At 36.6% G+C, this 16,283-nt stretch overlaps 1 protein-coding gene and 1 long non-coding RNA gene across 4 annotated transcripts in view; one reads left to right on the forward strand and one right to left on the reverse strand.

The window, feature by feature from the left end:
* LOC112540784 (uncharacterized) overlaps positions 1–11,746 on the reverse strand; it is a 44,063-nt gene extending 32,317 nt beyond the window's left edge. Inside the window, exon 1 of one of the 2 annotated variants that reach the window (XR_003084840.2) lies at positions 11,536–11,746. This is a non-coding gene — a long non-coding RNA (uncharacterized LOC112540784). Of the gene's footprint in view, positions 1–11,531 lie in introns of both variants that reach the window. The other variant, XR_015793758.1, reaches the window with a different exon arrangement.
* Positions 11,747–11,842: 96 nt separating this feature from the next.
* AUH (AU RNA binding methylglutaconyl-CoA hydratase) overlaps positions 11,843–16,283 on the forward strand; it is a 44,963-nt gene continuing 40,522 nt past the window's right edge. Inside the window, exon 1 of one of the 2 annotated variants that reach the window (XM_007429417.4) lies at positions 11,843–12,062. In XM_007429417.4, coding sequence (XP_007429479.1) covers positions 11,843–12,062 — 220 coding nt within the window. Of the gene's footprint in view, positions 12,063–12,446; positions 12,566–16,283 lie in introns of those variants that run through there. The other variant, XM_088130034.1, reaches the window with a different exon arrangement.

Here is a 16,283-nt window from a genome sequence, read left to right on the forward strand (position 1 = left end):
AAGCAGCCCCTCGTTAACCCCAAACCCCCCCCCCCACAGGCACCCTCACTTATCTCCATAAACACCCACAAAAGGGTCACCTCATCCTGGGCACAGAGAGAACTGCTCCTGTCTGTGCTCCTGTCCTCTGAAGATGCCGGTCACAGATGCTGGCGAAACGTTAGGAACCAAAACTTCCAGAACACGGCCACACAGCCTGGAAGACCCACATCAGCCTATTTACTGTAAATCTGTCTATGTCACCAGCACTGAAAAATCAGCTTATCTTTGCGTGTTTCTCCTCACTAAATTTGATTTTTTGAAAAATAATATATTGAAACACAAAATTTCATTCCTATATTTAGTAAAGATGAGCTAGTAAGCTGGACCAAGTCCTAAGATTATACTTGAAGTTTTATTAGAGTTACTAAAATGAAATCAGAGCTCCAATTTTGAAACATATGGAAAAGATTGTCTTACTTTGTATTTAATGTTTAAAATTCCACCATTATAGAAATATTACTAGAGAAGGTATGCAGAAAGGAAGTGAGGTTGTATTTTCTGCAAGATTAATTCTTGAAAGGAGGAAGTTTGAGATATTGATCAGCCTCCAGTACATTACTACTAGGGCTACTTGAAAACTCCATGTTAAAAAATGTGAAGGGCAAATGTGGGTGGGTATAAACAAGATCCAGACTGGAATTTCCTTTTTTTGTCCACCCCCCCCCCCCCAAAAAAGTCATTTATCCAGCCATTAGGATGATGTTTGGAGATTATAGGAATTACATCTTACACAAGTCTAAAGAAAACTGGTGGTCTTCTGTAACATTACACAAGTAGTGAAGTAAGGTAACCACTTTGGAAGTTAGTTGCTGAGATCTTAAGAGCATTTTAAATATAGGTGGATGCAAATTGATTAAACATTCTAGCAGACAACTTAAGTCACTGCTCAACAGATTTTCAGGAAGGACAGATTCAAAGCCTCATTTCTCTCTCTCTCCTTGATTCCACAGAGTGATTTATGTTGTTTCAACATACTTTATCAACATTACCTTAACTTTACCAGGGAGTGAAATAGAAAAGTATGTTCACTTTCAGGACTTTCTAGCATTCATTTGCCATTTAGCCAAAGACCTTTCTTAAAACATAAAAGTATATAGCCACTAGCTATTAACTGTTATGGGAATAAAATTTCCTGTCCAAATCCCCTATTTTATAACAGGCCATTCAATCTGATACAGCTCAGGATTCACGGATGCCATGGCAATCCTGGAACTGTTTCAATATGTCATTGGCTCTACATATATTGCACTCTGGATTTGGTTTTATTAGATAGGAAGACAGTGATCTGAAATGGAGATTTAATGCTATCCAATTGAATCACTATCTTGATTTTTAGACTTTTGGCAATTTTAAGAATGAAGAAAAATATCCACTGTGGAGACTGATGGCCTTTAATATTTCCAATATTATGAAGCATTTAGCAATTGATAAAACTAGTGTTTGTATGAAAAGTCTGATCTTATGGAGCTGAACAGAGCGATTCGAAAATATGTGCCCTCAGGAGCTAAATTAATTTCTTAGTAATATTGGAAATGATAGCCATGAAGCAAGTGGGATGAAGGTTGGAATGCAAATGGAGAACAGCATGTATGAAATCCAATCAAACGTAAATAGAATCCTGCTCTGTAGAAGTTAGGGAGACAAAGAAGGAACTCTCTGATAGCTGTTGAAGATAAATTTGTTTTGTTGCCGCATAGGGCTTACTGATTTGAGGGACTGCCTATCTTCAGTCATTTCTGCCTGACCAGTAAAAAGCAGGCAGAATGGGTATGCTGCAGGCCCCCTCGATCAAACAATGTGATCTATCAGGACCTAGGAAGCATGCCTTTTCTGTTGTGGCTCTTGCCCTCTGGAATAGTACCCACCCCCCCAAGAGATCTGTGTGACTCCCACACTGATGATGTTCTGCAAGTACCTGAAAACCAGTTAGGGTGGTTGTTCAGCTCCAGTAATTTGTTGTTGTTGTGTTTGTTGTTTTCTCTTCTGGACAACATCCATGATTTGTTTCTTAATTGCATTTCTTGCTTTTAAAGCATAAGCTGTCTTAAAGTTGTTTGGAGCTGAGCGGCTTCTAAATTATATAAATAAATATCTGGCATCATTTGAATTTATAATTGGTGCAGTTACCTTAGCAAAAGTATCCAGAGGACTTTGTTCAGTTGTATTGGATATGTTCCAATTACTGAGCCGAGGATATAAGCAAAAAAATTTTTTAAAAAAAGGACAAATTTGACGAACTATTTTTATGATTGACCTTTGCAGTTAGCTGTTACATCCAGTAAGGACAGAATGGCCTGTAAGATATTATTAAATCTCTTGGAAATATTCAACTTACTTCTGAGGAAACTTAATTAGACCCACCATTGATGGGTATCTACAAGCTGATTGCTAATATCACCCTTCATTGCTGATAATTTCCACATACACTTGGATGAAGCTGATTTTTAGGTTCATTTTAATCTGGCTTTAAGTAGAGATTTTCAATAAAAACTTCCTTAGTTGTCCTGCTGGGTAATACTGACTGAGGAAAAGACAAAATGAGTTCAATTCTGATTGTCTTAGACACTCAGCCATTTTCAGTACCATTTATCTTTCAAGTCCAAATCTTTAAATTGGAGACGTTATTTATAAAGCCTTCCCATTGTTATTTCACATTATTTTAAGTAAATGTATGGCCTACTAAACAATTTCCCTGGATAGGGGCTTCTTTTTTTGAGAGTTTTACTGCAGAAATTACAACTCCTCTTGCGAAATGTGGATTTAATTTAATTTTATACATTTTTCAAGTTTATCAATAGGTTAATTTATAATTTGAAATAAGGAATTCCTGAATTCAGTTCTACTTTCATTAACTTCAGAGTTATTCTTTGACCCCACTGAAATTTTGGCAAATACAGGGATCAGTTTTAATTTCTGAACTCAATGCTTCAGGATGTATATGGAAAATACTAGGTCTTAGGCAGTTTTGATTACTTTACCCAAGAAAAGCTTACATTATGAGATGATTATGTTTTTAAAATAGTTGGAAAATCCTTGGAGGGCAATAAATTGGACCTCTCATAATATTATTTTGGTCTATCTTAACTTTGCTGAAAGAATTTTATTTTTTGTAATTTGTAGAACTTAAATCTCTTAACTTCTTGTTGGCATATTTCTTCAAGCATTTATTATTTTGAATTTTTAGTCCTAATGCCTTTGCAGTCTCAACAATTTAGTATTTGTTAGAGGTCTTGGAAGAATTAACTGAAACTCCTAATCCAATAATTTATTTTGACTAGAAGTTAAAATAATGAAATTAATACTATTTAGCTGACCTTAAGAATAATGAGCTTGAATATCCTGTTCTTCCAAACAATCCTCTGAATTGTCTACATTTCAACAAAATTGCCATCCTATTGGCAGTCACTCCAATTTTCAACATTAGAAAGATTGCTGCTTGTCATATATTTCCTTGGCTATATCCCTAGCATTTGGAATGTATTCAGGCATCACAAATAACAAATTCTTTGTGCAATGAGAAGCCGGGAGGGGGAGGGGGAATTGTTAGCCAAAAGAATTATTATATGACATTGGAAAGATAAAATGACTCAAGGTATATATCTGTTCTCTTTGTTAACATTAGAATTTTAAGAGAGGAGCACAGAAGAGAACTTTTGAACAAGTTGTCAAATTTCCTTATTATTGTTATTGTTTGTATTTGTTGTTATTATTATTGTTTTTCCACATTTTTCCTTTTCTAAAATGTTAATGTTATTTATTTATTTATTTATTTACACACACACACATACACCATTTATAGGGCTGTTAACTCAGATCATACAGTATGCTACATTTGTGTAACTGTAAAAGATTAATTTCATAATTGTATTTTGCTTTGTCTATTATGTTATCACTATTATTTTTCTTCACTAAATCAAAAATAATATAAATATTTCAAGCTGGGATCACTGTTTCACAGTAGTTCTAGTCATACTTGGCTATTTCCAGAGGGCAATGGTAGGAGCTTATTACTCTGTTCAGTGCTAGTTACACCAAAGAATCCTAAAGCTCTATTTTCTCCTCCATGTGTGTATAATCACTGGAAAAGACTATCAATATGAAAGAGTTCTCATCAACTTTACCTTTGCTTTTCATCTAACTCAGGTGAGGCAGGATCCGAGTAACCTGCAGTGTTATCGGGACACAGACTGAGATCAGTTACATCTGTTCATGTAACTTCTACTAGATTATTTCAATGCACTTTTCATGAGATATGCAGAAATTTCAGTTACTTCAAAACAGATTTCTTAGGTTACCAACTTCATCTGGTCAGTAGTCAAGTGACACTTCCATTAAATAAATCTAGGCAAACAGCTTCAAGGGAAGTCTTTCATAGTGGGGCCCCTCTTGAAGAATGTGCTCTCTTAGAAACCATGCCTTGGTGATTTGGTGCCAGACTAAGGCATTTATCTTTTCATAGGCATTTGTACAGTTTAGTTTTAGAATTAAATATCTGATTTCACCAGGACAGTGGCTTTTAGATTTTTCATATTTTTATTTATTTTCTTCCTGTGCTATTTAATATATCAGTTCTTCATGCTTTACTATTTTATTACTTTTTTTAATGTTGTCACTCACAAAACTTTGGTTAAAGATTAAAAATATAATAAATATCCATAAAGTATAATAGCAAATGAAACCCCTTCTCCATAGCAGGGTGACACAGAGTGAACAATCTATGCCTGGAGGTGCATGTGCTGCATGTGACCTTTTTAAATAAAAAATTGGCTCATAAAACTGTTCAGAGTTGTCCTTTTTTGCCAGCTATCAATGCCAGGATACCAAGAAATCTGATACCAACTAACAGTCAGTTGATCACCTACTGTAGTAGACCATGGGGTAGATAAGAAAAGAAAGGGGAAGAGGTGTTGTTTGAAAGGGGAATATGAACATGCATACATGTGGCTTCCAACTTGAGCATCTCTGTGGCTTTCAGGACTGAAAAAAGTATCCACCTTTGCTATCACCAAAGAATTTGCAACCCCAGTATATAGGATATACTTACTTCCAATCACTATGCTTATTTCTGGGATACTAATAAGACTGACAAACTTAAATACATTTTATTACCCAAGAGTTGGTGTAAGTGTCAGAAAGTTATTGCCAAAATCTAAAAAGGTATTATTTTATTTTATATAAAAAGTATGTGTATAGGAAGTTTCTGATAGTGGAGATCTTAAAAGATAAAAGAAAATGTTCTAATCAGCATGAGATTATTTAGCTTTATAAACTCAATATTGCATTACACAAAAAGAATAGACAATTTGAGGAAACAGATGCCTTTGAAATACACTAAAGAGGCAGAGTGCCAAAGGGGGAATGCCATGTGTCGTGCTTATTTATGAATGATTGATTACAATTAGGGGATGTTAGTGTCATAGAATTGGTTAAACAATAAATAAATAAATAAAAAGGGGAGGAGGAAAGGAAAATAAAAGAAACATTTAAAAAGAGATTAAAAATAGGATTGAGAGTGCTCTTCTAAAGGCAATAAAATATGCCTGAAAAAGAAGCAAATTGTACCAACTTTACTTTCCATGGCAGACATAACATGTTAAATATATAAAAGCTCCAGAGATATGGTATGTTACTGAAAAAAAATCATGATTCAGAAAACAGTTCCTGGAATCTACTGATATAAGAAAATAAATAAATAAATAAACTCCAAGAAACTGATTCATAAAGGCACTGATTTTGCACATTGCAATATACGCTTGAGTGGATTTATTTATATGGCAACGGTTATGAACCAGATGATAAGAATTTCTAGTAATTATACCTTTTATAAACATTTTCTCTCCAATGTCTCTTGATATAACGTGTTCATTAAAACAAAAAATATATAGTTTCCAGTCTAATAATGGAGAAAACAGAAAGTACTGGTATTATCAAAAAACAAGAAATGTAGCCCCAAAGTCCAAGTCATATGGAAAGTTTACCTCAAAGGATTCTCATAGTCATTCTCAGCCCTAAAATAATGATTTTATTCTACAGCAATTCCTATTTTGTTTTCATGCTTCTGTACTCAGTTATTACATCAAATGTATTTCTTGATGGCTTTTCTATTGGAATAATAAGGGTCTAGTTTACCACTTGTACTAGATAATTTTGAGATGGATAACCCTGACATAATCAGATCAGTTTTTCACATCTAAAGAGTCTAAAGTTTGGCAGACTATTGTTTTATTATGCTGCATATCTCAGGGGAGGATGCTGTGTTTATCTTTTTTCTGAGGATTTCACTATGAGCTGGAAAGGCACAATACAAATAATTTACATGAACTATTAATTTTCTGAGCCTGAGAAAAGAATGGACAATATGTTTTACTGACTGGAGAGGAATTGCTTAGTAACCCAGCACATGATAAAATTCTACCTTCATTTGATAAACAGAGTACAGTACAGTAATAATTTTAAAAAGACTATGATAATTCCATTAGCCCTAACTTTAATTTAGATAGCAAAATTTTCTCAGTTACTGCAGTAGCATGATTTGGACTTGCTGCATACCTTTCTGCCAAAATAATTAAATGTCCTTTTGGGTAAGGAGCTAGCATGAGCACTGTTCCTCCAATAATGTTTGAAATCATTTTCTATCATTTAAAAAATATTTAGAGTAAATTTATATTCTCTTTGAAATTCTGGCTCTTAAAATGATTGGGTTGAAATCAGCCACAGTGGGGTTCTGTATATGGAGAACGTAGCTTTCATTCAGATTTTCTGACTAATACTTAAATGCTAGTGCAACAGGAGGAGTTGCCAGGCATACTGCATTGGGACACTAGAAACAGCAAAGTACAACAGCTCTTTCCCAGTTCATTATTGTGTCACAAAACAAGGTATTTTCAGAAAAAAAAGGACATTATTAAGCAACTTTCTCTTTCACCCACATACAACACATTATTTCTTATTAATAATTTATACTAGTAAACTATATATTATATGAATTGCCTATTGATTGTTAAACATTTAACATTTTTATCTACAATCTTTTATCTAAAAACTGTTGGATTTAAATATTCTCCAATAGTGCCTGTATTTTCCAATAATGTCATACTTAAATTAAGAAAAACATAAAGTTATGCAAGTATACAGTATACTTAGGAATTTCCACAGGGCTTTTTTATTGCATAGTCTTCATTATATTTAGAGGTGCACAAAATATTTTGCATTTTGAAATACAAATCATTCTGACCTCAGAATATTAGAACATTTCTGAAATACTTAGCCCAGCCCAGATGATTATGATGTTGAAACAGTATCTCTAATTCTACTTGTTGATCCCTTGCCCATACAAACATAGAGAGTTTACTTCTAGGGTAAAATTGCTAGAAGTTGTTATTATTATTATTAGATTTTTATTCCACCTTTTTTATATATTTTGGCCAACTCAAGTTGGCAATTGCTCTAGCAACCCTATTGCTCAATGAATCTAACATTTTTCTTCGTATGATATGAATCTTCCTCCAGGATTAATGCTTCAGAAAAGGTGAGGGCCAAATGTAGTAATGATAATTAGGAACAAAGCCCCAGGAATCACAAGAATTGTCTGTTCTATATTACAACTATGTTTGTAATGGAGAAAAGAACAGATAAGGAAAGACAACTTCTTTGTAACTTTGTTGGAACCTTTTTTTCTTCCTACTCAGTTCTAATCTTTTTTTTAATCTCTCTCTTTGTAATTGTACCTGCCTTAGAAAATTAATTTGCAGCTTATTTGCACAAAATTCACACACACAGAAAAAAGTGATGTAAATTAGTCAATGTTTCTCCAAAGGGGTTTTTCTATTCATAAGGAACATCTGCAGCTTTTGATACATTATGGTATCTTTTTGGACCATTGGGCAGGTCAGGTCTTGGGATATCTGTTCATTGGACTGTATCCAGGTGGTGGTGGTGGAGTACTTTTTACATCTAGACTTGTAGTCTACTGACTTGTAGTGCATCACAAATTTCTAATTAGTTGTTTATTTATTTATTTAGAAAATTTATATAGCCATCTAACTTGTGTAATCATGACTGAGCACATACATCAAATACACCACCCCCAAATATTACAATTGAAAACCATACACTATTAATAAAAAATCCATTAAACCAACATATCAACATCAAGCTGGGATTCATCAATCATACATTCTATTTCCCAGAAGATGGACTCATCTGTCATCTTGGTCTAATGCCTAGGAGGAAATCCAAGTTTTTAAAGCTTTCCTTAAGGCTAACAGAGTCAGGGCTCCTGGAATTTTGGGGGGAGCTTGTTCCACAGGTCAGGTGCCTTTTCTATCTTGTCCCTTATGTGTTCATCATCTGTGCGAAACCACTAAGGGAGATGATTCAGAGCTTTGGAAAGAAATATCTTCAGTATGCTGATGACACTCACTAACTTTCAATATTGGAGTCTTTCTTGATCATCATTTGTTACCAAATTCACAAGTTGTGGCTGTGGTGAGGAGTGTTTGAACAGTTACAGTACAATTTGACAAGAGTTTTCCGTGCCTTAGTCATATCCTCGACTTGATTTTTGCAGTGTATTACAACTAGGGATACTCTTAAAAAGTATCCAGAAGTTGCAATTAACTGCAAAATGCAGCAACTAGGCTGTTAACAGGTAGAGGGATCATATGATACCTATACTGAAAGAGCTGGCTTACTTGTCAATTGCTTTCCAAGCAATTTAATATGGAAATCACTCCCTTGGGACTTGTGTTTAACCCACATTCTCATTCCTTTTAGAAAAGCAGCCAAGATACATCTTTTTAATCAGGCCTCTAAGGGCAAAGAGTTTTTAAAGATTGTAACTGGTTTTGGATTATATATTCTGCATTTATTTTTATGTTGTGTTTCTATGTGTTATTTTATTGTAAATTACCTTGCTTGATCTTTCCTAAAATATATTACTATTATTTATTAAATTTGTATGCTGCCTGATTCAACAATTCTGAACAGCTCACAAGTAAAACATTAAAAACAAGGGGGAAAATACAATAATAGACCAAAAAAAAAAAAAAAGATAGCAAAGGTAGCAACAACTGGACAGGTATGAAAGAGAAACAAAGCCATACAATTGAAAGGGGGCTTCATTTATCCCTGTCAGAGGCCTGGATGAACAGCCAGGTCTTCAAGGACCTTCAAAACACTAGCAGGGTGGGGGCCATCGGGATCTTGGGGGAACCTCATTCCAGAGGGCAGGTTCTGCTACACAGAAGGCATACTTCCAGGGTTCCAATAGATGGCGTTGAAGGAATCTGGAGAGTGCCAAACCTACTAAATGCAATTGGCTGGGTAGATATTATGGAAGACAGGCAGTCCCTCCAGTAGTTGCTCTGATCCAATCTCTCCCTGTTCACTGATTGTGTGAAGCACCCTACTTTACTGGGGAACTTCAGGAGATGAAATGACAGAATGTACATGTCATAGCCCATATTAGGATTTACATCACGGTGCTAAGAGTGGCAAAACAAGTTATTTTTCTATCACATCCGCAGATAGCTGGCCAGCAGTCCTGTTTAAAGAAGTTCATTCTCTGTTGGAAGATGCACATCTCAAAAAAATCTATTGGACTGTTGTAAGGAATATTCTAGGCATCTTGCAGGTAGTGACTTGATCAGCTCTGTTGGACTCCAGCTGGGCAGGTCCTGTTGAATTAGTAGTCAAAACACTTTCGTGTCCTGCTACCTGGGAAAAGTTTGATCCTGTGATTCCTAAGGAAATGGACAGGATCCTCACGACTGTCATCTGGCACTTATTCTTCCCTGTCCTTCCTGGTTGGCTAAGGCCTCTTAGGAAGTGATGTGTGGTTGGATCTATATAGTACTAAATTCATCCTTAACAGTGGGGGTAGTTTCATCTCCCTTGAAGGCAGTGGTGTATGACCCTTAAGAAGCCATTGTTGGACCCAACAATTCTGGGCAATTTTTGTCCAGTCTCCAATCTTCCATTTTGAGTAAGGTTGTTGACAAAATGGTTGAACTACAGCACTAGAAGACCCCAGAAGAAGCAAATTACTTGAAGCTGTACTTAGGCAACATTGATCACACTAGTGGAGTCAGAATGGGGGTAGTGCGTCTACCTTAGATCTACTTGATCTTCCATGAGCTCTGTTGTGGCTCCCGCCCTTTGGAACAATATTCCTCCTGAAATTTGATTCACCCTGGCCCTGCCTGCTTTTTAAAAGGCATTAAAAACCTGGTCCATAGAATCGCCAAGAACTGGACATGACTGAATGGATAGCATCATCATCAAAAACCTAGTGTTTTGATCAGACATTGAGTCTGGGAGTGGTATTTTCCTGACACATTTTTGTAAGCTGTTTTGGATTATATTTTTATACTTTGCCCTATTCTATGATTTTTACTGATTTACTGTTTACTGGCGATGTACACTACCCTGAGTCATGTGCTAGCAGAGTGGGCTATATAAATTAAGTAATTAAATTAAATAAATAGGAAGGGCTATGCCTATCCGGGGTGCAGTATCTATTTTGAAAAAGGCTGTTCCATTCTGTTATGCTTACATTTATGCATTTATTGGTTTGTTTTTAGGTAGTTATCTATTTTAATCTGTATGCTGCCTAGAATCAGATTGAAATGGAATACCTTATAAATTTAAATTATAAATAAAGAAATGGTGTATAGTTGGCTAAACATCTTGAATTGGACACAGAAAGCAACTGGCAACTACTGTAGCTGCTTCAACACAGGTGATATGGTACCTCTGAAATGTCACTTAATGTCTATCTGTTGCATTGTGGACCAGCTGCAATTTTAGGCTGTCTTCAAGGACAGACCCTACAAGAATAAATCACAATAATCCTATCTTGAAGTTACTGGTGCATGTCACTGATGCTATATCGCTTAGTAGTGATGCGACTGACTTATCAGTCCATATATGTAACTAAGGAAGCTGGCAAGACAGGAACCAGCAGCTCCCAAGCTAGACAAAACTGATATGTCAATACAGATAAGGTGCCCCTCAAGGTTAGCAAGAGAAAAACAATATCTTCTTGCTGAATGTAATAGAAGCAAACATATATTAAATATTTCTATCCCATCACAATAAAAAAATTCGCAACACCATTTCTTACTGTGCTGTTTTTCAACACCATTAAATGTTTTAATATTAATTTTTAATTAAAAGCATATTAATTAATATTTATTAAAAGCATTTTAATTAATTTTATTAAAGAATTAATGAGACGTTTATTAATTAAACAGATTAATAAACAATCTGTGATAATCCAAATGATTTTTGATCTTATTCATATACCACTGGTCCCCTACAAGGTCGAGAATGAGACACAAAACAGTAAAAGTCACACAACCGTTTAAAAACTAAAGGAAAATGGTTTTTTGGCTGGAATATACCTCGATCCCCCCTTTTCTATCTGATGGGAAGCTTTTTAAGGTAATAGGAAAAGATAACTTGTTACTTCCCAGGACGTAACGCACATACGGTTTGGGCCTTTCTTCAGTCCTCAGGGCACGGCGAAGAGCTAAGTCTGGGCTGAGGAGACGCGAGCTCGCCGGAGTCGCGCGCGTGGCGAGAAAGTCGCTTTCCACTCATCGGCTGGAGACTCCAGCCAGGAAAAAGCTGCGCCGGATAGCTGGACTCCGCGCGCTCGGAGTCACATGCCGTTCCAGGCCCGTTGCCGGCTGGGCCCGCGCCACTGTCGGCCCGCGCGAAAGTGGCTGTCACGTGACGGCGTTGGAGACTGGCTGGGGATGCTGCTGGGCTCGGTGCGTGCTCCTGTACGGGCAACATGGCGGCTGCAGCAGCAGTCAGGGTAGCTCTTACGCTCTTTCACCATCGAGGGGGATTAGCGGTCGTCGCCTCCTCCTCCTCTCTGGGACGCATGAGCCCGAGGGGTCTGGCCCGCGAACGCCGCTCTCGGCTGCCCGGGGCCGTGAGAGAATACAGTACCGAAGCCAAAGGACTAGAGGAGGAACTGCGGGTTCGGTACTTGGACGACGAGCATAAAGGTAACGGCAAAAGCCGGCAGGAAGTGGGGGGGGGGGCTTCTTTTATCTGTCGGTTGGCACGTAACCTGAGAGCCCTGAAGCTCCCTCTCCCAGGAAAGCCACCCGCTCCCCCCCCCCCCCAGTTCTGTCTAGCAGGTAAGGCTTGAATGTCTCTTTCTGCTTGCCAGCAGCGGAGACTTCTCGATGGGACGCATCCGTGTCAGATTACAGTATCTGCCCATTTCCCAAGATATGATTAAGATGAGCACTGACCCTTTAAATTCTCCGTTGGTGGGGGCGGGTCGCGCGAGCCACCTCATCCAGAGGGCGCATGCGCCTCTGACGGACGCTGTGATGCAGCCCGACAGCGTCGCTGGTTCGGGAAAGCCTTACGCTGGTCTAGGAAACGGGAATACGGAGGATGGAAGCGTAGGTCGTAAGATCAGGATGGCTCGATGTGCAGACTATGAAAGTCCTGTTTTATTTGAAGTTAGACTCTCATCATCTCAGTACAGTACTAATTGGTAAATATGCAAAGGTTAATTCTCAAAACATTTTGAAACCTTAAGTTGGTCACCTTAATAAATGTATCAAGAATTTCTGCCCAATCCTTAAGCTAAAAGCACAAATAACGTCTTTAAATTTTAAATTGAGCTGATTGGATGCATTCATACAAATATGCCTTTTTTGGAATGATGTATAGGTTATCCTTTGAATATCATGCTGTTGAATTTTGCAATATAATCAACAGACCAATATATATGATTGTGTATTTTAGATAAATAAAATATGAGGAGAAAAGTGTACTTTTATTTATTTATTTATTTATTGGATTTCTCCCCCGCCCATCTCCCCCACAATAGGGGATTCTGAGTGACTTACAAAAAACATTAAAACTATAAATATATCTAAAACACATAAAACATCCAAAATTTAAAACAATACTAAAGAAGTGTACTTTGAGAGGAAAAGCATTCAGAAATCATGTTTTGTGAGAAAATATTTTTCATCTCTAATCTTACATTTATGTTGTTCCAACTCAGTCCTCCTGCCTTTTTAATAGACATGTGCAAGATTGGGACATGAAACACAATGATCCATCCATTCCAATGTATAGTGTATTATTTATAGTGAATAGATAGTTCTAGGTTAAGTTTTCAGCCAGTCATGAAGCCTGCATAAAGCCTGCATAAATTTTGAGTGGATAAAGTATGGCTTTCTTCTAAGGGATGTTGACTTAAGTATTTCAGTATAGTTTATTTAATAGGCATGTTTAGTAAATATGCAGTTGTATTTGTGACTGCTTGAAGAAAGTAGTCACAACTATGGTCTGTAATTTGGCTTTTTTATGCCATTTTGTACTGTTTTTGTTTTACACCTTTGCAAAGTAGTTTTATAATATAGTGATAGTCTTAAGTATTTAATCTTTTAGCACTTGTATCTTATTGCTCTATTTTATGTTATTTCTACTTTATTTTACCTTCCTTCTTACTTTAAGACATTTTTATGCAATTTCATGCAAATTCTATAAATTCTGTTACATAACTGTGTGTTTTTCTGGTTAGTGACATCATAATATTCTGTTCTGAACCATGTATGTAGACATTCATTATCTGGTATACGTATGCCTATTATGTTTGTTTATTTAGTAAATTTATATAGCACCTCGGCTCACATACACCACTCTGAGTGGCATACAAAGTTAAAAACAGGAAACAATAGAACAAAATAACCAGAAACATAACAACAAAAATCAATAAAAAAAGCGTTAAAAACCATAAAAAACAAAACCATAATCTGCATTGCTCCCCTAGCCCACTTTATCATGATTTGGGAACTTTAAAAAAAATGTAAAGGTCTCATTTAGTCTGTTGTGGCTCAACAATGGCTATGCTACAAATGTGGATATGACCTAAAGGAAAAAATGGATAGAGCTGGAACAAAAAGATGTAGATATAAATTAAGATTTAATAAATTGAATAAACTAAATATTCTGATTTAGAGGGCACCCTATTTCTGTAGGTTCAGAAGGAGAGGGTACATTCTCAAATACATTTTTGTGATAATAAACTCTGTATACTGGAAAAAGTTCTGAAAACAGGCTACTTTTCATTGATCAGGACATTTGAAAATATAAAAAGAGATTTAATTAAAGAAGTAAACAGATTAGTTCCAAAATATTTCCAAAACTGAACTTAATTCACATTTGTCTGTCAGTTTTAAATGAAAAACTTCCAGAGTAGTATGAACTTAATAGTTTTGCTTTTCAAACCCTAACCCTTAACTTTATAGAAAGAATATTGGTAGCAAAAGAGAAAGCTGTCATCTGCAGCAGAAAGGGGGAGTTCTCATCTCTGATAAGCAGTTGTTTGGAGATAGACATTCTTCTTTGTCCCCACAGGATTCTAAATAGCATCAGTTATTGTCACTGGATGCTCTTTTAAAGCCTAATTGCTGTGTAGGGGACATTTGGGAGGACACCTTGGGGAGGAAGGGCAAATCCATCTCCACTTCTTTAACACACTGCTCAAAAAGCTATGTGACTTCCGTTCATCAGATGTCTTCAGTTATATACATTATTCTTCTTACAACTCTCCTCTGTAAGAATGTAAGTTATTATGTCTTATGTCTTTAATAACAATATCGTTGTTGATTAGTCATTTGTTATTAAAACATTTCTCCATTTTAAAAACATAACGGACTTATGTGTACATAGGTGTAGGGCATGCCAGTTTATTTTTTAATGGTATCAACACTGTTATTGGCCTTTCTTTATTATGAGTATTATATGTATATGTTTTTAATAATATTCCAAATTATCTAGTATAGCAATTTTTAAATAAATGTATCAGAATGTATTTATCAACTAAGTTTTATTTGTATACTTTCATGCTATTTATTGTAATAGCTATGTGTTCACTATTTTAGGAAGTTACTGATATAGGCATATATCATCTAAGTTTTCAGCTTAAATGCCTAGCAATAATTATTCATACAAACTAGCCTGCATTTTTGCCAAAAGACACAAGAGTCTTTTCTTTTATCCTGCCTTTATTATTTTTATAAATAACTCAAGGTGGCGAACATATCTAATACTCGTTTCTCCCCCATTTTCCCCACAACAACAACCCTGTGAGGTGAGTTGGGCTGAGAGAGGGTGACTGGCCCAAAGTCACCCAGTCAGCTTTCATGCCTAAGGCAGGACTAGAACTCACAGTCTTGATCCACCATTGATCAGTGCCTAGTACTCCAACTGAAAAATATTCCTCCCGCAACACAACTTCTCTCTATGCTGCTTTCATAGACTTCAAAAGCTTTTTATCCTGAGCTAAACTATGGGAAAAACTGGAGGCCTCCTCGATTGGCGGAAGTTTACTTCATCTAATATGTATACTTCATGAAGGGACCTCACTCAAAATAAGATGTAACCCCCAGGGCCATCTCACCAGTGCCACTGGAACTGAGAAAGGAGTCAAGCAAGGCTGCATATTGGCCCCACTCCTATTCAGTTTCTATATCAACTCCATGGTGGGCAATCTCCTTAACATGAACTTTCACTCCCCAAAACTTGCTGGAAGACACATCTCTGTTCTACTTTATGCAGATGATGCAGCAATACTTTCAAGAACACCTGTTGGCCTTAAAAGAGCACTGAGAGCACTGACATAGTACTGCAAGAAAGACAAGCTAGAACTCAACTGTCAGAAAACTAAAATCATGGCATTTGCCAAAAGGCCAAAATACCACTCCTGGAGCATAGATAGCCACAAGATTGAGCAGGACTCCTGCTTCCAATATCTGGGGATAATCCTTCATTCTGCCAACAGTAGGAAAGCCCATGGGGACTACATTGCTGAAAATGCACCGAGGAGCTTATCTGCCATCCTTAAATTCCTCAAGACAAGAGGTGGCCACTATGTTCCTGCAGCACTCAGATTATTTGAAGCCAAGCCAGTAGCACAAGTTCTTTATGGTGCCCAGCTGGGCCCTTTCTCCAATTTTGCACCATTAGAACTTGTACAATCCAATTTCTAAGATTGGCTCTTCAAGTCCTAAAATGTGTGTCTAATGCCACCCTGCGACTAGAGACAGGCCTCATGAAAGTGGAGGCTAGAGTGCAGGTGACCATACTCAACTATTGGCTCAGATTGTCCTTTTTTCCCCTTTGACCTTGCCCCATTAACTATGAGGCATGATTTTCAGCCCACATAGAAACAGGTAGTAGCAACTAAAATCTCTTCC

The sequence above is a fragment of the Python bivittatus genome, unplaced genomic scaffold (genome assembly GCF_059951505.1).
Source record: "Python bivittatus isolate LINGU-HERP-01145 unplaced genomic scaffold, Pbiv_v1 ctg000850_np1212, whole genome shotgun sequence".
NCBI classification, from domain to species: domain Eukaryota; kingdom Metazoa; phylum Chordata; class Lepidosauria; order Squamata; family Pythonidae; genus Python; species Python bivittatus.